The sequence below is a fragment of the Pristis pectinata genome, chromosome 1 (assembly GCF_009764475.1).
Source record: "Pristis pectinata isolate sPriPec2 chromosome 1, sPriPec2.1.pri, whole genome shotgun sequence".
NCBI lineage: Eukaryota > Metazoa > Chordata > Chondrichthyes > Rhinopristiformes > Pristidae > Pristis > Pristis pectinata.
In genome coordinates, this window is record NC_067405.1 from 29,160,539 (window position 1) to 29,187,147 (window position 26,609).

At 38.4% G+C, this 26,609-nt stretch overlaps 2 protein-coding genes across 9 annotated transcripts in view; one reads left to right on the plus strand and one right to left on the minus strand.

Annotated features, from left to right (window-relative positions):
- tmem163a (transmembrane protein 163a) overlaps nt 1-17,427 on the plus strand; it is a 116,682-nt gene extending 99,255 nt beyond the window's left edge. For all 4 annotated transcript variants that reach the window (XM_052034022.1, XM_052033933.1, XM_052033756.1 and 1 more), the window contains 3 exons: nt 921-1,032; nt 6,313-6,454; nt 13,917-17,427. In XM_052034022.1, coding sequence (XP_051889982.1) covers nt 921-1,032; nt 6,313-6,454; nt 13,917-13,977 — 315 coding nt within the window. In that variant the 3' untranslated portion in view covers nt 13,978-17,427. The remainder of the gene's footprint in view (nt 1-920; nt 1,033-6,312; nt 6,455-13,916) is intronic.
- A 180-nt stretch (nt 17,428-17,607) lies between these two features.
- The window catches only part of mgat5 (alpha-1,6-mannosylglycoprotein 6-beta-N-acetylglucosaminyltransferase), a 117,010-nt gene continuing 108,008 nt past the window's right edge, over nt 17,608-26,609 (minus strand). For all 5 annotated transcript variants that reach the window (XM_052033299.1, XM_052033210.1, XM_052033372.1 and 2 more), the window contains 3 exons: nt 22,448-22,522; nt 20,148-20,305; nt 17,608-19,861 (listed from right to left, as the gene is read on the minus strand). In XM_052033299.1, the coding sequence (XP_051889259.1) occupies nt 19,663-19,861; nt 20,148-20,305; nt 22,448-22,522 (432 nt within the window). In that variant the 3' untranslated portion in view covers nt 17,608-19,662. The remainder of the gene's footprint in view (nt 19,862-20,147; nt 20,306-22,447; nt 22,523-26,609) is intronic.

Consider the following 26,609-nt stretch of genomic DNA (forward strand, 5'->3'; position numbering starts at 1 on the left):
AAATATTTAGGATATTAGAGGGGGCCTGTCAAGTAGGCTGTTCTACCCTAGATGTTGTTGGAGCTCATCTAGCAAATGGAGAACACTCCATCATGTTGCTGACCTGAGCCATGTCGATGGTAGGAAAGCTTTGTGATGTTGGGAGATGAGTCACTCGCTGCAGGATATCCAAGCTCCGGATTCTTGGAAGTGTTCTGGCTGAGTTTCAGGTCAATGATGATCCAGAGAATGTTGACTTGGGGATGGGAACTCTGTGATGGTGGTGCCACTGAATACCAAGGGTAGGTGGTTGGACTCTTGTTGTAGACTGTCATTTCCTGGCACAAATGTTACATGTCATTTATCAGTCCATGTCTGAATGTTGTCTAAGTCTTCCTGATTTCTCAATTTGCAAAGGAGATGGGAACCGAATTGAACACTGTGAAATCAGTAGCACATATTCCTACCTCTAACCTAGTGATTGAAGGAAGGTCATGTGATGAAACAGCTGTAGATAGTTGGCCCTTAAGTCCTGGGGCTGGGATGATTGACTTGCATCAATTACTTGGTAATTTTACTGCGAAGCTACTTGTGGTGTCTTTGCTACATAACTGCTATTGTTGATGTTATAAATTATTTTTACAGTTTTAAATACTGGTTCAGGGTCAGAACCAGATTGATTATCACTTATATGACACAAAATTTCTTGTTTTGTGGTGGAGTACAGTGCAAAGACATAAAATTACTATAAATTACAAAAATAAATAAATAGTACAAAAATAAGGAATAACGAGTAGTGTTCATGGGTTTATGGATCTGGTTTGTAATATAACTGACAGTTTCTTTGCTTACGTACTTTTGAATTTCCATAGTATATTTGGATATAAACAAGATACCTAACCAGACTTTGTTGCACTAAACACATATTCTTTTGTTTTAAGGATGATTTCCTTTTTAGTGTATCCATTATAAGTGGAATCCTCTGCAGTATTTTGGCAATGGTTAAATTTATGCTTGGTAGAGTCCTCACAAGCAAAGCCCTGATAACTGATGGTGAGTATTGGCACTTTGTTGATGTAGTCTTCTGTTATGTGGTTAAATTAAATTATTTTTAAAAATTGTTCATTGAATACCGAGGGGACATTGGAAATATGAGAGAAAGATTGTATGATGTGACTGAATATATATGGAATCACAAAATCAAAAGAAAATCTTATGAAAGACATTTTGACTTTTTATATTTCTTCCAATGGAAACTCTTGTAATCCATTCCCATTTTCCTACCCTTTCCCTGAATACTGGATCGAAAGAATTAAATAATTTTCATTTAAATCATTTGCCCTGTTTAATTAGAATTTTTTCCAGCATCTTAATTTTAATCCATGTACAACAAGTTGCATTTATGTGGAACCATTAAAGGATGAAAGTGTCCTAAGGGACTTCACAGAGCACAAGATGTAAATAATAGAAGTAGGAGTAGGCCTCTCAGCCTTTCCAAATTGCTTTGCCATTCAACAAGATCATGGTCCATCTTTTACAGCTCAATGTCACTTTCCTGCACTAACCCCACATTTTTTGATTTCCTTAATAACCAAAAATCTATTAGTTTCTGTCCTGAATATACACTTGTGTGAGCCTTCACAGCCTCCTTGGATTCATTGCAAAGATTCATTACTCTCTGGGTGTAGAAATTTCTTTTCATCCCTGTCCTGAATGGCTAACTCCTTTACATTGAGACTGTGAACCCTTGTTCTACTAACTCCAACCAGGGGAAACATCATGCCTGCAGAGTTGGCTGTGGTTGTTTGGGAGAAACATTGAAAGGGATGATTCCTGTAGTATCTACGGGAAGCGCAGCCTGAAGAAAGCAACAAAGATCCATCATCAAAGATCCCCACCATCCAGGCCATGCCATCTTTTCACAACTACCATCGGGCAGGAGGTACAGAAGCCAGAAGTCCCACACCACCAGGTTCAAGAACAGCTATTTCCCTTCAACCATTCTGTTGTTGAACCAACTGGCAAAACCCTAATCACTACAGTTTAGTAACACTATGACCACTTTTGATCACCTTGCACTAAAATGGACATTTTTTTGTTCTAATTGTGTTCCTTCTTGTAAAAGTTGTGTATAATTTATGTTTTTCTTGTGAATGCTGCTTATATGATGCTATGTGCCTGTGATGCTGCTGCAAGTAAGTTTTTCATTGCACCTGTGCATTCATGTACTTGTGCATATGACAATAAACTCAACTTTGATGGTGGATACCATTTAAAGAAATTAGGAGCAAAAAATAATTCCTTAAAACCACAGAAACCCAAAAGGAAAAGTGATTCTTCTGTGGCAGACAAGAAAAATTAAAGATAGTACTAAAACAAAGGAAGAACTTTATAAAGTTGCTGGAAATATCAGTGGGCCTGAGGATTGGGAGTACTGTAGAACACAGCATAGGAGGACCGAGGAATTGATAAAGATAGGCATAGATCAAGGGTCGAGTGAGAATGAGGAACCGAGGGAACTAAGTATTAGTCAAAAAATAGTACAAGAGAAGTTGATAGTCTTGAAAGTTGATAAGTCCCATGGATCAGATGATTTACATCCCAGAGTTTTGAAAGATATAGCTTAGGAGATAGTGGATGCTTTGGTTATCATCTTCCAAAGTTCCATAGGTTCTGGAATTTTTCCTGTGGATTGGAGGGCAACAGAAAAGCAGAGTATTTGTTAAATGATAAGAGATCGAGTAGTGTTGATATTCAAAGGAACCTAGATGTGGTTGTGCACAAGTCACTGAAGGCCAACATGCACGTGCAGCAAATGATTAAAAGGACAAATGCTATGTTCATACTTCATATTACTCATGACATACAAGAAATGTATTCAGTCCATTGAATGTTGGCTAGCCTTTATTATGAGAGGATTTGAATATAGGAGTAAGAAAGACTTATTGCAATAATATAAGGCCTAAGTGAGACCACATCCGGATTGCGTACATATTTGTTTTCCTTAGTTAAGAAAGGATATACTTGCCTTAGAGGAAGTGCAGTGAATATCCACTGGAATAGTTCCTGGGCTGGTGGGTTTGCCATACAAGTAGAGACTGAGTGGACTGGCACCGTGTTCTCTAGAGTTTAAAATAATGAAAAGAGATCTTATTGAAAATTATTAGCTTGTTAAAGGACTTGGCAAACTAGATACAGGGGAGCTTTTCCTCTGGCTTAAGGGTGTAGGAATAAGGGTACCATTTCAGGGGAAAAAGGGTTTAGGACTGACTTTAAGAGAAATATCCTCACTTGGAGGATGACGAACCTTTGGAATTCTCTACGCCGGACAGCTGTAGATATTCAGTAGCTGTGTTCATTCGGAACAGAATTAAATGGACTTCTGGACATGAAGGGAATTGGGGGATATGGGGATGGTGCAGAAAAATGGCACTGAGTTAGAAGATCAGTTGTGAACTTGATGAATGGTGGAGCAGGTTTGAAAGACTGGATGGCTTACTCCTGCTATTTCTTATGTTGGAAGTAAGAAGTGAAGAGAAAGCAGTAGGTGAAACGTAGTAGGATACAAGATGGGGAAAGGCTTGATTTGAATAATTTATGCACATTCAATGTGGGGAAAACTTTAAGTATAATACAACTCTTACCGTTTCTGGAAAAACTCTTGTTTGTAAAAGTTTGCTATTTTATCTCCATTAGAAATTCAAGTTTACTCTTTATGGAATCTCTGTTCCTGTTTTATATTAGCAGGGTTTATTAGCTGATATAAAGATTTCACTATCATACTTGTTGCTGAGTTTAGTTGATTTGCATCAACCATTTGATTTGCATCAACCATTTGATTTGGCTGAACTGCAACATTTGATTTGGCTGAAATGCAAAATCAAATTGGGCAGATCCTCCTCCCCAGTGCTATTGCTAATTCCAGGACTCACCCAGGTATCCTTGCAGAAATCCCGTTTTCCAGTGCTGACATTGGCCTAAGTCAGTAATGGCATCATCCACTTAATCCTGCAAATTGTGGCTGCCCTTCTGTTGCACCCCGGATTCCTCCTGGAGACCAATAGGGCAGTGTAATCCTTCCCGAGCCTCCCAGTCTTCAGGCTGGGAAGTCTACCTGGTTTAATATAAACATTAAAAATATATTTTATCTTCATTTTGGTCTTGGGGGGTGCTCAGTGTTACTGAAAGTTTGTGTGGGTTCACAAACATTCAGTAGTCCTAATCACACTGACAGCTTTAACAGCCTGTGTGTTGGTGAGGTGGTTTGGGGCCATCAGTGCTTCTGTGAGTTCAGCAGGCTGTCTGCCCTCTGACATCCACACTGAAATGCTGGGAGTTGGGCTCCTAGTGGAGGACTGCACCAGTGACTACACTGATACAGACAGTGAGATACAGGGCAAAGGAAGACCTACCCCCATTATTAGAACATAGAACAGTACAGCACAGGAACAGGCTCTTCGGCCCACGCTGCCTGTGCTAACCATGATGCCAATTTAAACTAATCCCATCTGCCTGCGCATGATCTATATCTCTCCATCCCCTGCCTGTTCATTTGATCTTACCTTAAATGTTGCTATCATATCTGTTTCCATCACCTTCCTTGGTAATGCATTCCAGGCACCTACCACTTTCTGTAAAAAAAAACTTGCCTTGCAATCTCCTTTAAAACTTTCCGCCCTCACCTTAAAGCTATGCCTTCTAGTATTTGACATTCCTAACCTGGGAAACACACTCTGACTATTTACCCTATCTATGCCTCTCATAATTTTATATACTTCTATTAGATTGCCCCACAGCTTCCTACACTGCAGAGAAGACAATCCAAGTTTGTCCAACTTCTCTTTATAGCTACTATTATCTAATATTGGCAACATCCAGGTGAACTACTTCTGCACCCAGTCCAAAGCCTCCATACTATTCCTGTAATATGATGATCAGAACTGCACACAATACTCCATATGTGATCTTACCAAAGTCTTATAAAGCTGCAAGATGACTTGCCAACATTTATACTCAATGCTCCAACTGATGAAAGTGAATATGCCGTATGCCTTCTTTACCACTGTATCTACCTGTGTGGCTACTTTTAGGGAAATACGGACTTGCACCCCAAGATCCCTCTGTACATGGATGCTCCTCATGGTTCTGCCATATACTGTATACCTTACATTTGACCTTCTAAAGTGTAACATCTCGCATCCAGATTAAACTCCATCTGCCATTTCTCTGCCCATATTTCCAACTATATCGTGCTGTATCCTTTGACGACCTTCCTCACTAACCAAAATTCCACCAATTTTTGTGTTGTCTTCATTGGAGAGGTATGTGAATTTGCTAAATTTTTGCTGCAATACATTTATAGAACTATATCAATACAATATTACTTGTATGTCGTAAAACACTTGCAACTGTAAAAATATTTTGTAAGTGCTAATTATCTGAAATTTTTTGAATTTGATGCTAAATCTGGTGATTGTAAAGTTTAGTCAGAAGTTCCTTAATGCACTTTAGAAGCCAGGGACAGAAATGTTGGCATGGAAGGCAACTTAAAGAGGGAGGTAACTGAGAGGTCAGGGCCGTGCATGTGAACCCAAATCTTCGCAGCAAATAGAACATACCAAATTAAATTAAGTAAAAATAGATTGCTGCTTTACTTGAGCTGTTTCCTTCTAATGAAATAATTGGGGAGGGACCCTCCAACCTGGCACAAGGCATTCATGCAAATTCTCTATCATGAGTGCAATCCAACTGGATTTCAGTGGAAAAACAATCACAAACCATAACTGCAACTTCAGAGCTTTTATGTTTATGTGGAGATCCTGTAGATGCTTACAGTATGTTGGTAGCAACATGGGTCAATGCTGATATTCCATGAAAAATCTGGTCTTTCAATTTAAAGTTACTTTTTAGGCTCTATTTTTCCTCTGTGTTATAAGAAGTATACTTTACTTTAAAAACTTATTAGAGTTGAGTGGGTTACCTTACAGTGGATTCTCAGCTTAATGCTGGCTAGAAGATTAGTAGATTAGGCAGCATCAGTGGATAAAGAAACAGTCAATGTTTCAGGTCGGTGACTCTTCATCAGAAGGACTTGGGGCTATTGACCTGAACTATAGACTGATTTTCTTTGTACAGATGCTGCTTGACCCGCTGAGTGTTTCCAGCATTTTCTGTTCTTATTTCAGATTTCAAGCAGCTTCAATTTTTTTCACTTATTGTGAAATCAGTTGATTAGAAATGCATCTCTGTAATGCATCACATTTCATTTTGCAGCCGCATATGATTTGGCTATTGTCTAACTCAAGTGTTCTGTTTGTATTTTATGTCCTGCAGGCTTTAACTCCTTAGTTGGAGGAATCATGGGATTTTCTATACTGATCAGTGCAGAAGTCTTCAATCATTATGCTGGGGTCTGGTATTTGGATGGCACAATAGGGATTCTCATTGGAATGATCATTCTTGCGTATGGAATAAAGTAAGCTTCACCTAAAGGATAAGAAACTGGCTACGAGCTAGTTCAAATTGCTTTTCTTGAATATTGTTTGTTTTAAATAGAAGAGTGCAAAACTCTTCAACATGATAACTTGAATCATGGAAATGCCTTCTGATACCGAAAGCCATTGGATTTGCATGTGGTACAATGTGTTGTTCAATTTTTTTTATATGGACTCTGCTAAGTGGCAGCTATGGTGCAGTAGCAGCACTTTTTTTGATGGTAGCGCTCTCATCTCTGCAACAGAGATTATTGCAGAGTTCAGGAAGTGCTGCATTGTCAGATGTACCATTTAGTGGATGGTATGCTAAACTATCTGTTCACAGGCAACATGCCAACTGTTAATTTCATGAAATTGAATTGCTAGTTATTACAAAGGTTGCTATTTAGATACTGCTATTAAATACTTTCACATTTGGCAGGGAGAAAGCAATGTGCTAGTACGTTTTCACAGCTGATATGTCAACTCAGTTCATGTTCTACGACTGCATGATTGGCATGATCCTTCGGTGGCAGTTTAATATTAAGTGAGGTGATTAATTTGTGTATAGGCTTTGGAATAATGAAACATAATAGCATTTAAATAGCCTTGGAACTGGGGTGGAAGCTGGATATCCTTGACTCTGAGGGATTGTCTGAAGAAAAGAAACAGAGGGAACATTCTCACCCAGTGAGACTATACCGATGGCTAATGTCAAATGCAGAATGATAGCATTGTTTTAACCTAGCAGGGTGCAATTTGGCTTACTGCTTGCTGTGGAGCAATCTAATCTTGTCTATTCCCTCATTCTTTCTGCATATCTCTGCAATTTTTTTAACCTTCAAATATTTATTGAATGCACAGAGGGAAGTGGTTACAAATTGACTTATGTTGTGAACTAAATATTCCAGGATACTGTTGGAAGAGAGAGGCAAAATGGAATACGAAGACAGGTAGTCCTGGTAATAATAGATAGGCTAAAGGTAGTAGAGAGAGAGGATCTTTACCTGAAAAATCCATAAGTTTAATTGCTTTGGGTGAAGCTAAGAAAGAGCAAGAAGCAATGCTAGGATTTGTCTATTTGTCATCAAACTGTATTGGTAATATAGGGCATGACTTAAATCACAAAACTAGATGTGTAAGCACTAAGGATAATGCAACTGTCATGAGAGACTTTAATCTTGATATCGACAAGACAAACCAAAACAGGAGTGATAGGAAGGAGGATGAATTCATGGAATGGGAACTAGTTGGCTTTCTAGATCTATATATTGATGAACCAACTGGTGAACAGGCTTTTTAAGATCTAATATTGTGCAATGAGGAAGGCTTATTTAATAATTTTACAGCTAGGTCATATCCTTTAAGGAAGGATATGAATTTCATATAAAGACTAAAATTGATTTAGTTTGATCTAAAAACAAGTTCTTAAATCAAAACAAAGCAAACCACGAGACATAAATTGGCAATAGTAAATTGAGAAACTACATTGAAAGATATGATAGCGGACAAGCAATGGCTAGTTTTAATAGAATTAGTACATCATTTACAACAAATATATATCCCACCTCAAGCATAAAAACCAAACAGGAAAAGTGGTCTAACTGTGGCTAATGAGGAGTTAATGATAGTATTAGATCAAAGATGATGTCTTATAATGTTTATATAAAGAGCAGGAAGCTTGAGAAATGGGTGAGTTTCAGAATTCAGCAGAGAATCAATTATAAGGGAAAGGAGAATACCAGAGTAATCTAGAGAGAAACATTCAAAGAAACTGTAATTGCTTCTGTAGAGTGGTAAATTTAGCAGAGGTTAATGTGGATTCCATATGGACTGAGGCAGTCAAAATTATTTTGGGAAATAAGGAAATGGCAGCAAAATTAAGCAAGTATTTTATGCCTGCCTTCAAAGGAGACACAAAAATCCTCATGGAAATGGGTCTGGTATGAATAATAAGCTGAAAGAAATCAACATTAGTTCAAAAAAGTTTGAAGAAATTAATGAGACAAAGCTGCTAAGTGCACTGGACCTGATGACCTGCAACCCAAGGTTTTCAAAGAGGTGGCGAAGGACACAGTGGTGCACTTGTTGGCGGCTTCCAAATTTTCATAGATCCTGGAATGGTTGCGCAGATTGAATGGTAGCAAATATAAGGCTATTTACAAAAGGAGGGAGAGGAGGAATTATTAAATTGTATAGCCTGATATCAATAGTGGGGAAATACTAGAATCAATTATTAAAGTGATAACATGGCACATAGAAAATAATAAAATTAGGCAGCGTCAACATTGGTTTCTGAAAGGGAAATCATACTAGATAAAGCTTTTTGAGGTTGTAACTAGCAGAATACATAAAAAGGGAACCAGGGATGTGGTATATTTGGACTTTCAGTATTCCTTTAATAAGGTGCTAGGAGGACCACCACCAGCAACTTCTCTCAGCAACTTAGTCCTAACCAGATGACTGATGAAGTGTAACTTGAATTTCTAGTTTCTAGTTCCTCCTTCTCACCAGCTTTCTCACCTCCATTACCTCAACTGCCTCCCCTTTTGTTGAGAAATTGGCAGCATCCTCTTGGCACATACAGATACAAACAATGCACTCTGGAAGTATTTTAGCCCTATACTTTGTCTTGAACCATAGTTCACAAATTTGGTCCACAATCAGCCCCCCTCATTCTCCTCCCTATTTCTATAAGCCTATAGATGACTTTTGTGTTTTATATTTATGTTAGTTTTGGTATGATTCTCATTTTTTTTTTATTCCTTTCTCACTTTCCCTAAGCTCTCGATATTATTCTTACTTGATATGTATAATGAATCTTTTTTTTTTATCTGCTTCAACTTATTTTCTCTTGTCATATAGGGAGCGCTAGCTTTTATTCCCCCATCTTTCATCTTGTGGGATGTAACCAGATTGTAGCCCTGAGCTGTTTAAAGCTGCTTATAACATTCAAGATACACAACTATATATGTAGCAATCATGAGCCGAACAAAGAATTAGATATCATTACAGTTTTGCTTGCAAATCTTTTGATTTTTAGGATCCCAATCACATCCTTGGCCTCATATTGGGGTGCAGAAGGCTTCTATTTTTGGTTCTAGTCCATATTTTGAGGCAGACATTAACTACTTATGCAAGATGCCCAAAGTGGTATCACCCCTCTGCAAAAGAGAGAGAAGTTCCATAATGTCAGGACATCCAAAGGGTTTAATGCCAAAGACTTGAAGTGGAGTTATTCTTGTAACATGGGAAATTTAACAGTCAATTTATACATAGCAGAAGCCCATGAACAGCAGAGTAAACGTGATTAGATGATTTTTAAGTAATGTTGGTTATGGGATAAAGTGGGAACTTGATTAAACCATAGAACCATACAGCACAAAACAGGCCCTTCGGCCCACCATGTTGTGCTGTCCATCAAACCACCCTCACACTATCTAACCCTTTCCTCCCGCATATCCCTCTATCTCACATTCCTCCATATGCCGATCCAACAAACTCTTGAACCTGTCCAATGTATCTGCCTCCACCACCACCCCAGGTAGTGCATTCTATGCACCAACCACTCTCTGGGTGAAAAACCTCCCCCGATATCTCCCCTGAACCTCCCACCCATAACCTTAAAGCCACGCCCTCTCGTCTTGCACGTTGGTGCCCTGAGAAGGAGGCACTAGCTGTCTATCTATTCCTCTCAATATTTTATATACCTCTATCATGTCTCCTCTTATCCTCCTCCTTTCCAGTGAATAAAGCCCCAGCACCTTAAGCCTCTCCCCATATTCCATATGCTCTAATCCAGGTAGCATCCCGGTAAATCTCCTCTGCACCCTCTCCAGCACCTCCACATCCTTCCTATAATGCGGCGATCAAAACTGAACACAGTACTCTAGGTGTGGTCCAACTAGAGTTTTGTAAAGCTGCATCATCACTTCGCGGCTCTTAAACTCAATCCCACAATTTATGAAAGCTAACATCCCATAGGCCTTCTTAACTGCTCTATCCACCTGTGAGGCAACTTTCAGTGAACTGTGAATATGAACCCCCAGATCCCTCTGCTCCTCTACACTGCCAAGTACCTTGCCATTTACCCTGTACTCTGCCCTGAAGTTTGTCCTTCCAGAGTGTACCATCTCACACTTCTCTGGACTGAAGTCCATCTGCCACTTGTCAGCCCAGCTCTGCATCCTATCAATATCACTCTGTAAGTTCCGACAGCCCTCCACACTATCCACAACACTGCCGATCTTAGTGTCGTCCGCAAACTTACTAACCCAGCCTTCCACCCCCTCATCTAAGTCATCTATAAATATCACAAAAAGTAGAGGTCCCAGAACCGATCCCTGCGGGACACCACTAATCACTGCCCTCCAATCCGAGGGCACTCCTTCCACCACAACCCTCTGCTTTCTACAGGCAAGCCAATTCCTAATCCACACAGCCAAGCTTCCCTGGATCCCTTGGCCTCTGACCTTCTGAAGAAGCCTACCATGAGGTATCCATATAGACCACATCCACCGCACTACCCTCGTAACCTCCTCAAAGAACTCTTATCAGGCTTGTGAGGCAAGATCTTCCCTTCACAAAGCTATGCTGGCTGTCCCTAATCAGTCCATGATTCTCCAGGTGTTCATAGATCCTATCCTTCAGAATCCTTTCTAACAGCTTACCCACCACAGACGTAAGGCTCACCGATCTGTAATTCCCTGGACTATCCCTACTACCTTTTTTGAACAAGGGGACAATATTCGCCACCCTCCAATCATCCGGCACCATTCCCGTGGACAACGAGGTCTCAAAGATCCTTACCAGCGGTTCAACAATCTCCTCCCTCGCCTCTCGAAGCAGCCTGGGGAAAATCCTGTCAGGCTCCGGAGACTTATCTGTCTTGATATTATTTAACAACTTCAACACATCTTCTCTCTTGATATCTACAACCTCGAGAACATTACCCTTACCAGCACTCCCTTCCGCGTCATCAAGACCCCTCTCCTTGGTGAATACCGAAGAGAAGTATTCATTGAGAACTTCTCCCACTTCCGCCGCCTCCAGGCACATTCTCCCACCTTTGTCTTTTATCGGACCTACCTTTACCCTACCCATCCTCCTACCCTTCACATACGTGAAAAAGGCCTTGGGATTTTCCTTAACCCTACTAGCCAACGCCTTTTCATGTCCCCTTCTAGCTCTCCTCAGCCTTCTTGTTCCTTCCTCGCTACTCTATATTCCTCACGGGCCCTGTCTGAACCTTGCTGCTTATACCTTATGTATGCTACCTTCTTCTCCCTAACTAGTCGTTCCACCTCTCTCGTCACCCACTGTTCCTTCACCCTGCCATTCCTTCTCTGCCTCACCGGGACATATTTATCCCTAACATCCTGCATAAGATCCCTGAACATCGACCACATCTCCATGGTACATTTCCCTTCAAAAAGGACATCTCACTTAACACTCCCAAGTTCTCTCCTTATAGCCTCATAGTTCATCCTTCCCCAATTAAATATCTTCTTGTCCTCTCTGCACCTGTCCCTGTCCATGACAATTTTAAAGGTTATGGTGCAATGGTCACTGTCCTCCAAATGCTCACCCACCAATAGATCCTTCACCTGTCCCGGTTCATTTCCTAAAACTAGATCTAGCATGGCATTCCCTCTAGTCAGCCTGTCAACATACTGCGTCAGGAATCCCTCCTGGACACATTTAACAAATTCCATCCCATCTAAACCTTTGGCACTAAGCAGGTTCCAGTCTATATTTGGGAAGTTGAAGTCTCCCACTATAACAACCCTGTTATTTTTGCTTCTCTCCAAACACTGCCTGCCAATCTGCTCCTCTATATCTCTACTGCTACCGGAGGGCCTATAGAATACTCCTAGTAGAGTAACTGCTCCTTTCTTGTTCCTTACTTCCACCCATACAGACTCTAGAGATGATCCTTCTACAACATCCATCCTTTCCACAGCCATAACAGTGTCCCTGACCAGTATTGCCACCCCTCCTCCTCTTCTCCCCCCTTCCCTATCCCTCTTAAAACACCGAAAACCAGGAATATTCAATATCCACTCCTGCCCTGATGTCAGCCACCTCTCAGTAATAGCCACAATATCATAGTCCCCCATACTTATCCATCTCCCTTATTCCTGACACTTCTTGCATTTAAGTAAGCACACTTCAGTCCATCTACCTTACTACTTTTATAGCTTGTATTCTGCTTCTCCTTCCCCAAAGCCTCTCTACCTGTTCGATCTAACTTTTCCCCATCCCCTTCCTCCTCTGACCTACTCCTCCGGTTCCCTTCCCCCTCACAAACTAGTTTAAACCCTCCCGAACCACCCTAGCAAACCTAGCCGCAAGGATATTGGCCCCCTTCTGGTTCAGGTGTAACCCGTCCCCTCTGTACAGGTCCCACCTTCCCGAGAAGAGATCCCAATGATCCAGTAATCTAAAACCCTCCCTCCTGCACCAACTTCTCAGCCACGCATTTATCTGCCACCTCCTCCTGTTCCTGCCTTCACTATCGCGTGGCACCAGCAGCAATCCCGAGATTGCTACCCTTGAGGTCCTGGTCCTCATTCTTCTGCCTAGCTCCCTGAACTCACTCTTCAGGACCTCATCCCCCTTCCTATGTCATTGGTGCCAACATAGACCACAACTTCTGGCTGCTTTCCCTCCCGCTCAAGAATCCTGTGGACCCGATCAGTGACATCCCGGACCCTGGCACCTGGGAGGCAACATACCATCTGGGATTCATGCTCACTGCCACAGAACCTCATCTGTTTCCCTGACTATTGAGTTCCCTATCACTACCGCATGTCTCTTTCTTTCCCACCCTTCCTTTCTGAGCAGCAGTACCAGTCGCAGTGCCAGAGGCCTGGTTACCGCAGCTAGGCCCCTGCAGGTCATCCCCCTCAACAGCTTCCAAGGCAGGAAACCTGTTACTCAGAAAAGCCTCTGGGGTTCCCTGTTCTGTCTTCTGCCTTCTTCTTCCTCTTCCCTCCCCTGACAGTCACCATTCTATCTGCATCCTGAACCTCAGATGTACCTGCTCTAAGGGGGGGGGGGGGGGGGGTGACTGCCTCCTGATGGACCATGTCTACATAACTCTGTCCCTCCCTTATTATTTTCTTCACATTGTACAATGCAATCTTTGGTCTATCTGTGGTGGCAAATGCACTTTGTATATTGCGTTAACCAAAAAATACCACCTACAATTGTATAACCTCCTTCACTAATGGATTGAAGCTAAAACAAGTCAAGTTGGATTGGAATCTAGAATGTTTTGCTAGAGGAAACTGACCAACTGCATCATAACTACCAGCAGAAGGCTTAGCTTATTTGATTTGCTAAAACTTTCTTTCTTTGAAAGATTTTGAGCAGGGTGAAATTTCTATCTGAATTGGAAATCAAAAATCCAGGCAATTACATCACATTGGTGTGCAACTTAACTTTTCTGTTTTCTTCTAGGCTTCTGGTTGACACAGTCCCACGAATTAAAGCAACTCATAATTACGAGACCTTTGAATGATGGACATGACGAAAGCATATAGTGACGCTCAATTCCACAGGAAGGGAGGTATTAAGACCTGGAAGGAATCACTAAAGTTAACCAAATCACAGTAGTAACTGGAAAAATGCTGCAGTTGCCTGTGCCCAGTTTGAGACACAAGAAAACACTTTCCTCAATGCATAAACACATTTGCTAAATATAGTGGACTACTAAAATTTGAGGCTGAAGATGGTGTTCTTTGCCCTGTCTATTTAAATAGTAACAAGCATATTGTTATTGACTTTAAAAACAATGTAGACTATAACTGTCAGCTGTTTGACCAATAAACCTCACATCAATTGCCCATTCTACCATCTGAGGTTCTATCCATTTGGAGGGTTGAATCTCATTCCCATGTCCAAAACATGGGTGGAGAGGGCACAGAAGATGGGGGTATGGTGTTGGTTGAGGGGGGCAGGAAGAGGTACTGACCCCAACCCCACCTCTGCTGATTTGGCCTGCAGGTAGTAAATCAGGAACATTGGAGCCCAGGTCAGCTCATATCCATGTGGAGTCCAGCTGTGCTGCTCCTGTTTGTGTTCCAAAAAAATGTATTAAAACTTTTTTCCTTTGATTTCCTTGGATACACAAGTCAAAATTCAATTAGGGATTAAATTTACATCAACTATTTCCCATAAGGCACATTTTCAGTGTGTTATTAACAAAATTAAAAGTAATCCTATCACATACCACCTTCCTAATATTTCTTCCAGCATACAACAGAGCTGTTAAAGGTAACTCGTATGATTTCTGTTGCTTTGATTAGAACCTCAGATTTGAAATTCCAATTGTTATGGCAAAATGAGAGATGCATTTAAGGTTTTAATAACAGATAATTAACACATTTCTGTAAGAATGTTAAAATTTGCTGAGCATTGACAAATTTAATTTCACTGAATAATTTGATGCCAATTAAATTTAAAGAGACTAAACATCACTGAGAATCTATATTGCCAGAAAGGTAAACTGGGAATAGAATCCACTTCCATCACAAGGCATACAGTGCCAAACTTTTGCCTCATTAATTGGTTTTCATTATTACTTTTGAAAATATTTGCAATTTCATGAACTAAGTATTTCAACACATTTACCTAAAATGTTGCAATGGGTCCAATTTTCACTTCTAATAATTGCTGACAATGAAGTTATTTGTTTTATTCTGACATCTCTTCCACACACCAGAATGATTCTTAATCTTTTTAACTGGACAATTTGATTAAGTCTGTTATTAGATGATTCTAAATTAGAGAACCTGACATATTGAACTATGATTTCACTATAATTCCTCAACTGATACCAGATTTGAAGATGCACAGTAAAATCAAAAGATAATCTATAATTCCAAATTGTTAAAGCACGTGAACCTCTAGCAGCTTGCTCTCAGTTACATCCAACCTACTGGAGATCCTGAAAATGCTCCTATGATTATTAATATAGCACTCAAATGAAGAATGCTAGGTGGTGGTGTTAGGAAATAACAAAAGCCTCATTTTCCTACAATAATTAGGTCATCATTATACAATTAGGTTGAAAAATGAGATTCTGCTTGCTGAATTAGAATCAATTCTAGCATCAATTCCATCATTCTTAGTTTTGCTTTCTAGTGGCATTAAGCCATTTGGTTGTCTTAAGATGTTGGTGATCTTAGAATAAATTACTCAAAACCCTCAACTGGGATCTAATCTATAATGGGAAAATATTTCTTATTCAATATGGAATGCTTATCAAAATCAGAAATTTAAGTGAAGGAATCAATGTATTTGACAATTGTATCCGCAAGCTCTTTGATTAAACAAAGCTATAAATTATTCCTACTTGAGAATCTTGTAACTTCTTACTTCTAAAATATCTAACTTTTCCTTTGTAATGCACAGTAGTCCTTAATTCAGTTACTTGCTGTGGCAAAATATTCCAAACTCAACATTTTCTTATACAAGTAAAATGTTACGTGATTTCCACTACTTAAGAAATCAACAATTTAAAAACTGACAGCATTATCAGAATAGTTTAAAATCAAAAAAGATAAATTTGGACTTTCACAGGGTTAAAGGGTGAACAAAACTGCCCCAATAATGACAAATTTCCCCCAACCCCAATAGGATTAACAAAATATGCAGATAATTAGTGGAACAGCATGGAGCAGCTATCTGTCAATCATTTCACAATTATACTGGGTAATACATCTACTTCAGAGAAAAAATATTAGCAAGCTAAACTTCTGGCATTGCTGTTAAGCTGGTAAACTATTTCAACATGGTCTAGGTATAAGATTTTAATGATTGTAAAAAAAGATAAATAGACAAGCTAACTAATAGACCTGAGCCAATATTAGCCAGAAAACCTTCTCAATAACTTAGAGTACCATTACATACAATTAATATATATAAAAATCAATTTTTTTTAAAATCAAACTCAGAGGAGCAATTATGCCTAGGCTCTAGGAAATATGTCCTAGACATAAAACAGAATAGACCATTTTTGAAATCAAATTTTAAAATACTGTTTTTGTACTAGGCTTTTAAGATATTTTACATGTAATTTAAGTACCCAAAATTAATTAATAGTTGAAATTGTGCTCTTTTATCCCCCCCAAAGGGAGCTCAGAGAGAAAAAAAATCTTTAAATAATGCAAATAAAAGTTGATTAGATCCTTAAATCTCAATTAGGTCTCCAAACACTATCCAAAAATTAAGCAATATTTTAAATTCTGTACAACTGAAAGGATGAACCAAATTAATGTGCAGGAGTTGCTTCTATAAATGGAGTATAATTTGACAGTTGTAGAACTTATCTATGGCATTCTAATGCTAGGAAGTGTCCCAAATTGACTTAACACAAAAAATTGATTTAAAGCCAAGGAATAACATTAAGCTGCATGACTAAATGTTTATTTAAGCAGTTTTTTTTCCAAATGAGGGGTTTTCGAGGTAGAGAGAAGGTCTAGAGAGAAGAAGTCTAGAGAGTGGTGCAAATTAAACCACAACTTCAAAGCTGCCACTTCTCTACAGTCTGTGGTAATGTTCAGTGGAGAAAAAAAAACTAACATGAAAACTTTTGATACTGGCAACATATAAAATGAAAGGCACAGAGTAATTTTTTGCTCTTTTTTTATTCTGAGAGAAACTTTGATCAAGATTTGAGTTAGGTGAAAGCAGGGAACAGTCACCTTTGTTCTTTCTAGCTGTCATTTAAAATTCTAAAAGGTGTCTGTATCATTCTGGGATACTATTGAAATCCTCAGTTTTTGATAATGTTCAAGTCAGAACCATCACAAGATAGCCCTGGAGGGTTCAGTGAAACTAAGTTCCCAACCTCAGGGAAGGCCAGATTGGGTATTTATTTAGTGTAAATAAATGCATATTGTGAGCACAATAATTGGGATTTAATTTGGTCTGCACTTTGCTGGAGTTCTCATCTTACTAGTTTAATGGAAACAGTTGTAATATACTACAGTTAAATAGAATCTATTCAGCACAATATATGTTCATGAACTGTGCTTGGAATTTTAAGTTGTAATATACAGAAGTTATTATTAAGCTTAAGCTAACAAGTGTTGTTTCAAAATGTATTCTGTATGTTTACAAATTACATTGTACGCATCAGTGGAAGAAATTCTCTTCACAGAAAAGATTTATTGAAAAATAAAGTTTTTTTCCTGCTGATCAAAAACTGGAAACAATTTCTATGCTTGCAAGTACAGCTTTCAAAGCACAACTCATTTCAATATATGCCATTTGCGAAAATATACAGGAAAATCATTTTCTTCCATTTCCTCACTTAACAACACTATGCACAATCTAAATTATGACTGCCATTAAGTATTTTTATACAAGTTGATAAGCAACTTTAATACCCTTAAAAGGCACATAATATACATTACATGGCACCATAGCCACAGAAAACATTTAATATTTACAAGCACAACAAAGCAAAGAAAGCAAGTTAGAGTACCTAAAAAAAAATTTATGTACAAATGTGCAAAATTGTTTGGATAAATCTGCTGTTAATGAGGTTTAGCTGCTGTTGATTAACTCTATGTCACTGATTTTCCAAAAGCCATACTTATTTTTGATCATTTCTGTATTTACATATTCTTCATTACACTTCATTCAGATAAGGGTTAATAATCAGGGGTACATATCTGTGTTGAATTAAGTAAAAGTGAACATATGCAAATTGTATATCAAATGTTCTGAAAGCTTAAACCATCTTTTCAGCACCACTACAACTCAACCAATAGGCTAATATCTTTATATTTTCAATAACCAGTAAACAGTTCTGAAATTTGTTAGTCTCTTCTAGTCAACAATGATTTCCAACCACTATCACTACTGTCAACTGAGAAAAGAACCAGATGATTTTTTGCAATGCTGCAGATTAAAATTTCAGCTATAATTCTCTCTTCCACTTTTTGATAATGGGTTAAATGTGACTAGATCATCTGACCAAACATTTTGATTTAATTAAATAATTTGAGAGAAATGATTGTGATTGCACTAAAGCTTTGTAACATACCCAAAACAATCTGGTGACAAGAACATGTGTTACTCATTTTTTGTATGGCTAAAATGGTTTAAATGCACTGCCTAAAATATGTATACTCCTGAGCCCGAAAAGAAAGTGCAAATATGAAATTCTACTTCATTTTTATGGTAAACATGATATGATTATAGGAGTTTTAAAAAAAACATTTTACACCAGGCTGTTTATGTACAATTTACAATAGGAACAATTTCTCAAACAGCAGGTTGCTACTTAAAATGCCCATTTAGCCAACGTATTTGTGGCCTGAAATATGTCCACTTAAGATCAGTTAACACTTTGGATCAGTTGGTTGAAAGCACTGCCAGCATCTTAAATGATGTATAATAAAGCTAAAAGTAATAACCACAATGTAACAATGCTCTTTCTGGAATTCTCTCCATGTTTCATTCCAGCAGGTCAGTTTTGTTTAAAAATCATTCAAATACTTAAATCAAATCTTAAAGCATGATTTAAAACAATTAGCATTCTATATTTTAAAGTTATTACTATCAGCAATATCAGCATATTGTCCTTTAAATAACTGACAGTAGTGGCCATGACTAAGAGGGAATGACATCTGAAATAATGGCCATCAGGATTCTCTTATCTGGTATGATTATTTTGAAACACTCCAGTTGGATTACTTTGAACTGGTACTAAGCCATTCTGTTGGGATTTTGTTTTATTTCTCCTGAATTAAAAGTAAGCCAAAACTTACTAAGCAGCTCCTTACAGCATGCTCAATTATCCATCATTAATTACATTTTATTTAGCTCACCATAACTTTTCATACTTGATAACACTATTTTCTGAATTTAGAATATTTAGTAGTACATCTTTCATTTACATCTATACACCAACCCTTGTCAAAAATGACTTTTATAAATGAGAAACCTTTTTAAAAAACATTACTTGTTCTTTCCATTGGGTAGATAATTTTTCATAATTAACAATGTTCACCTGGGCTAGGTCAATATCTATTCTCTTCAAGTGAACCAATGTTCGAGTCAAACAATATTTCCCCCCCCGTGTCTTTTTTGAAGGGCTCTTTCAAAAATTAACAATCGATGTTTGGCCGTCATGAAGACCTAATAACCCAGCCCTTTTTTGTTCAAACTACTGTGTAAGGATGAACAAGTGCTATAAGCATTCTTGACATAAGGCAACTTGTCCCTTCATATAGTCTCTGCATGGACAGATTCTCTTAAAATTTTCATTTGAACCTGCACAGCTGAAAAGCAACAAATCATTCTGGAAAAAACAGCGCTTCTTGTTTTCGTCATAAGCTGGAACACCAATATCACTTAAAGATTCAAATGACTGGCATTCAATTCCATATCTGCAAGTAACAACAAAATAGATATTAATTTAAATGCATTTAAATTGCAAATCAATTTTGACATTTGGAATAGTTAATTTTTGCTATTTTCTAGTAACACAGACAAGCTTTCCATAAAAGGTTAACAAATCATTAGCACTAGATAGAACATAGTGTATAATCTCTATTATATAAATACTGGTTAAAAGTTAATTAAAAAGAATTTATTGGTGACTGGGTTTATTCAGGAAGACAGTAAAGAAATGCACTGTATTTATTGCACATTTATTAGGTTAAACATACTTACTTTTGCAAATCGCTGTCTTTATTCAGATGTTGAAAAAAGGATGGTTCACATATGAGCTTATTCTCTTGACAGATCTGCTTACAAGACTGCTTGGGAGATGCAATTTTAACTTGGAGTGCACTTAAAGGAGGCCACATCACTTGACCATGGCAAAAATCCTGTAATGTTGATTTGACTATTATGACCATTACAAAGTAGCCATATCATCTTTAATTAATTCATTCAGCAAAAGAAAATCTATATTATTTATAGCAGTGAATATTTAACTCAAATGTAATTTATTAGCTTTTAAGTACTACATTTAAGAAAGAAAATTGCTGGCTGTAATCCCAGCTGGGTCAGTTTCAGATTTAAAACAAGTTAACTACACGTTAACAAAAAAAAAATCAGCAGCTTTTGGACTGTGATAACCTGGCAACCATTTCAAATGTTGCCATTTCTTCTCATTACAGATGTATGTCATGATCATACAATTATATTTTAAGATCAGAAAACCAAGCAAATATTCATGCAAAGTGTTTGAAACAGCAAACAACAACTTGGCAAGCTTCCCCTTATTACTAGGGGAACCTACCTTAGATAATAACAGGAGTGAAAATAATAAAATGTTGTTATGATTGAGTTTATTTTAGCAAAGGAATGTGGCCTTCCTTTTTCATATTCTATTTATCATGATTGAAGTCAATATAAAAGTGCCCATGTTCTATTGAAATACTTCTGGTGTTTTAGAATCCATTCATTGCAATGGAAAATTATCAAGTGTAATCATAGCTCTGAAATAGATTTGCTGGTGCAGATAATGTAATTGTATACAAATATGATCAATTTCCCTCCACATCTACTGTATTACAATGTAATAAACAATATTGGCTCCACCATCAGAAAAAAGAGCTCATGACAAAAGAAATTTGTCTAAACATTAGAGGTAAAGAGACAACTTGGAGAGGAAATGGAACAGATTAGATCACTGTTGATCATGGTGAAATTTTAAAGCTAGATTTAATACTCTATTATATTTTTTCTAAAAAGTGTTTTAACGATATCACAGCAGCAGAGTACGTGGGGTTAAATTACTGGTCCTGCAATCCAGAAGCCTGAACTAAAGGTGACAAGATATACCTCACATCACATCATCTGGGGAATGAAAATTCATTTTTATTGAAGAATTTAAGTAACTATTAGTAACAACCACCAGAATATTAAAAACCCACCTGATTCATTGGTGTCCTTTCAGAAACCTGTCCTTACTTAGACTGGCCTCTGAAATGGTTTAACTATTTACTCTGTTCAAGGACAATTAGGAATGGGCAATTAATGCTTTTCCAGCAACACTCCATGAATAAAAAATACATTGAGAAAAAGACCTAGAGAAGTTAATGACGGGTAGAAATTATCTATTCCTTCCAATCTATTGCTGTGCCCCATCCATTTAAAATCAGATGTTTAAGAGAAATGGATTAAAACACTACCTGATTAAAATTAATTGGTTCTGCAGATCTTGTCCTGAGGGTGGATTAATTGCAGATGTGTCAGTTTAAAACTAATGGTTGCAATAGAGAAAGTGGAAGGGAAACTGCTCAGTCAGAGGGAATAATGATTGATAAAGATCTTTGATGGAAAAGATTGGAAAAGAAATAGTTGGAAAGGGGAGGTGAATAATGCAAAAATCATAAGCAAACACAAATGTTTAGGGCAGTAGGGATAAAAGGTTCTGTACCATATACAGGGGAACTTTGTATGAAAACCTTACTGTACAAACTTAGAAATTCAGTAAACTGCAATCAAGACTGAATTCCAATTGCTTTTATAAATTTGACCTGAAGCGTATTGTTAAAAATCACTGCTTTTACCTGACTTTTAAGACAGGCGTTAATTGGACTGATAGTTCATTTAACCATTTGAACAGTGGAAGGTACATCTGACAACAAAATTTTACCATTTTTTCAATCAATAGATCACATCCTGGAAAATGTAGTCTTTATTCAGCTGGCTGAACCAAAACCAGTTTTTTTTTTAGTAGAAAAGGTAATAAATGAAACCTAAAATTGTTCTAAATAATGCAAGTTTCAGAAATTTATGACAAGATAATTGTTTTCCTATATTAATTCCATTAAATAAAAAATAATTAAATACTGCAATTGTCTCAAGCACTGTTCCTTTACTGGTTAATTTTTTATTGCAACTATTTTTAAACTCAAAACAGAAACAATGACTTATGATTAAACAGTAGTTTTGCAGGAATTCTCCTGAAAGTCAGTATTACTAGATTGCACATGAATGGAAGATAAAAACAGAATTACCTGATTTTCAATGAAAGCACTGACTCTCTGCAACATTCCTTCACAGTTAAATTCATACGGCAAATATGGGTCAATCTATTAAAGAGAAAAATATGGCTAAGTCAAACATCAAGTGCAAGCAGATCATTTTGAAGGTAGACAAATAAAGCTTCAACTCTTGGCATCAACCATATCCTAAGACATTCTTAGAATAACCATGAAGTTTATACCCTAGAAATGTGCAACATAGGCAATCTCAGATTCAGTAAAGGTGCCCTTCAGTTAAACTATGCTCAGTTTTGTTCAGGGACTCAACAAGCTCATTTCCTCTACTGAAAAAAATCCAAACTGAAAGGATTGGACCTTAATTCACGATCCACAAGAAAGAGAACTGCTACATGTGAATTGATCAGCATTTGGTCCCTTTTTCATTTCCCCAACCATTCTGTTCAAATTAGATCTGTACTTACTTAACTGTTGAGATAGTTGCAACTTTATTCTATCTTATCTTATTATCAGCGATTTCTTTCCTTAATCTTCATTTCACACTGGAGCCATGACTCTTGTCAGAGCCTACCTTGATAATCCTTCAAGTTATTTATCCACAAGAGGAAATTTACATTAAGATTCATATCACTTCCAACGAATCACTTTCATTACAAGTGGAGTAGCTAGTTATCACATAGCAAGATAAATAGCAAACAAGATAAATGCTTCTTTATGCATTTTTGCTATCAATAGATGATAGATTGTAGGAAAGAAAAGCATTCATATCATACACTTTTCACAACCCAAAGTACTTTTCAGTAAACCAAGCACTTTTATGAAGTATACTCTGTTCTAACAGAAAAGTCAATGTATGTGCAGAAATCTCCAAATAGATGTCAATGACACAGTGATCACAAACTGTTTACGTGATGCTGATTAAGAGATAAACACTGCCTTGGACAAGAGGAATAATTCATTTTTATATAATCTCACTATACATATTACCAACTTGATTGTTAGAGTAGTGTTCTGGATACCTCTGCATTTGGTAACCACAAATAATGCTTATCCCAGGGATCTGTAAAATACTTCCAGTCCGCTGCCCAATATTTTCCAACTAGGCACCAGCTTGCACCTTCCTCATTTCTCCTTAATTGCTCTTCAAAGTATTTTTCTTTGAGAAGATGCTAGAGACCAGGTGGTGGCGGTGGAGGATTGCTTTTCTGATTGGAAGTATGTAACCAGTAGTATACCACAAGGATCAGTGCTGGGATCCTTGATGATATGATACAGATTAACAACTTGGATATGAACATACAAGGTAGGGCATCTTTGCAGATGAGGATTGTTGTTGTTATAGATAGGAAGGTTATTTAACACTACAGCATGATATTGATCAGCTGGGAAGTTGGGCACAGCAATGAAAAATGCAATTTAATCCTGACAAGGGAAAAATGATACATTTTGGGAAGGCAAACAAGGGTAGGACATACAACATGTTAGGACCCTAGGGAGTGTTAATGAACAAACAGACCTTGGAGTACAAGTCCGTAGATCCCCGAAAATGGCAGCATAAGTCGATAAGGTGGTGAAGGAGGCATATGGGGTGCTCGCTTTCATCAGCCTTGGCATAGAATGTACAAGCGGAAATGCCATGTTACACATTCATAAAACATTGGTTTGGCCACACCTGGAGTATTGTGTGCAATTCTGGTCACCACACATTAGGAAGGATGTGGCTGTGTTGGAGAGGGTGCTGAGGAGATTCACCAGGCTGTTGCCTGGATTGGAGCTTTATGGTTATAAGGAGAAAGTGGATAGGCTGGGTTTGATTTTCCAGGAGCAGAGGAGGCTGAAGGTTGACCTGATAGGGGCACGTACAATTGTGAGGGGGAAATCAATGGGGTAGGATTGTAAAAATCTTTTTCCCATGGTAGGGGTATTGAAGACAAGAGGGCATAGATTTAAGATGAGAGGTAGGAGGTTTAGAGGGGATCTGAGGGCAATTTTATTTTCTCCCTGCACAGAAGGCAGTTGGAGTCTGAAAAATGTACTGCTTGGAGAGATGAATGTTGTGAGAGTATTTACCTCCAAGTACTTGTCCAGATGGAAGCATCTGGACGAGTACTTAAATTGCCAAAGTACAAAAGACTATGGAGCCAATGTGGGTCAAAAGAGTCTGCTGTTGGTAGGTACAATGGGTGGCATGAACATAGTGGGCGGTAGGACCTCTTTCTTTGCAATACAACTCCATGGCTGAAATGCTGACATTTCTTTTCTTTGCTGGTTTTCAGAATCTTTTTACCCCAGCTGTAGAGCTAAGTTATATTTATACAAACTCAATTATTTTCCATGCAGGATCATACAATTACATTTCATCTCAAACACCTCCAAATGTTCTTCAGCCTGAGCTTTTAGAGTCCACATTTCACAGCGATATGAAACAGTAGACACGAGAAGTTTTGTATAATATCCTTGTTCTTCCTATTGATATTGTGCCTGTGATGGATATTTACAAAATCATTTTCAATCACTTAAGTGGCATCCCAAGACGACATGACAAATGACCTCAAATTTGTTCTTTGAAATGCAAGTTATTCCTCAATCATTTGATAACACTGTCCACCTGATAACATTGCAATCCTTAGAGACGATGGACATTTTGGATAAGAGATAAATGTTAAGTTCTTTCACTCTGCCTAAAGAGAAAAGTTTGTATAAAAAAAATCAGGGGTAACATTGAGGTAATGAACAGACACTTATTTAAAAAGGTTAAAGTAAAAATTCCACTCACTTGCTCACTCAATCCATCTTAATGCAACCTCTCAGCAAAACTAGTTCTAGCTAAATTGATGAAGCCCAGAGGTGTGCAGGACTTCAGACTAATCCTACCAAAATGCTTTGAGGGCAGGTTAGGCCACAACCTGTGACCGTCAAAGCTATCAAAGAGCTGGAATGTTTGTGGGAATTTCTGACCTTCACAAACTATTAAAAATTAAACAAGCTGTTAAAAGCCATTCTCACCGAAACATGGCTTACACCTGCTTCAATCTCATCAAAACGTGACTTACACCTGCTTCACCTGACTGTGCCATTCAACCTGAAGGCTTCTCAATCCACTGAATGGATCACACAGCGTCCTCGAGCAAAGTTAGAAGTGGAGGGGTCTGTTTTTTATTCAATAACTTGTGGTGCTCTGATGTGACGGTCCTGGCGAGCTCCTGCTCACTCAGCCTGGAATATCTAACAGTGAAGTGTCGACCATGCTACCTGCCACGGGAGTTCACTTCAGCTATCCTGATGGCAGTCTACATCCCTTCCCAGATGGACATGAAGCCTGCACTCAATGAACTATACTCTGTGGTCAACAACCTTGAGGCCCTCTTCATTATTGCAGGTGACTTCAACCAGACCAACCTCAAGAGTGTGTTACCAAAGTACTATCAGCACGTCTCCTGACCCACCAGGGGCCCTGACACCCTTGACCATTGCTATACAACCAAAAATGCCTTCCAAGCCACCCCTCGCCCTCACTTTGGTAAATCTGACCACCAGGCTGTGATCCTCCTCCCTGCATACAAACTGAAACGGGAGGATCCAGTACAGGGAGTCACGCAGTGCTGGTCTGAGGAAATAAATGAGCTTCTAATCGACTGCTTTGAGTCAGTGGACTGAGTCATGTTCCAAGACTCAGCTGCCAGCCTTGATGAGTATGTCACCACCATCACGGACTTTATCAGCAAGTGTGTTGAGGACTGTGTACCATAGAGGACAATACGGGTGTTCCCAAACCAGAAACCATGGATGAACCAGGAGATCCACTCCTTACTGAAGTCGAGAACTGCTGCACACAAATCTGGTGACCCTGACCTTTATAAGAAATCGAGATATGACCTTCAGAAAGCTATCAGGAATGCCAAAAGACAATCCCAGTTCACAATAGAGTCCCAGACCAGATGTCAGTTGTGGCAGGGCTTACATGCTGTAACCGGCTACAAGACGAAGTCAGGCAGCATAGTTAACAACAGTGCATCCCTTCCTGATGAGCTTAATGCATTCTATACGCGTTCTGAAAGGAGGGAAATGGAGTGTCACCACCCACCCTCACAGCCTCTGATGCAACTGAACCTGATCACCATAGAGGACGCAAGATCAGTCTTCTGCAGAGTGAACCCGAGGAAAGCATCTAGCCTAG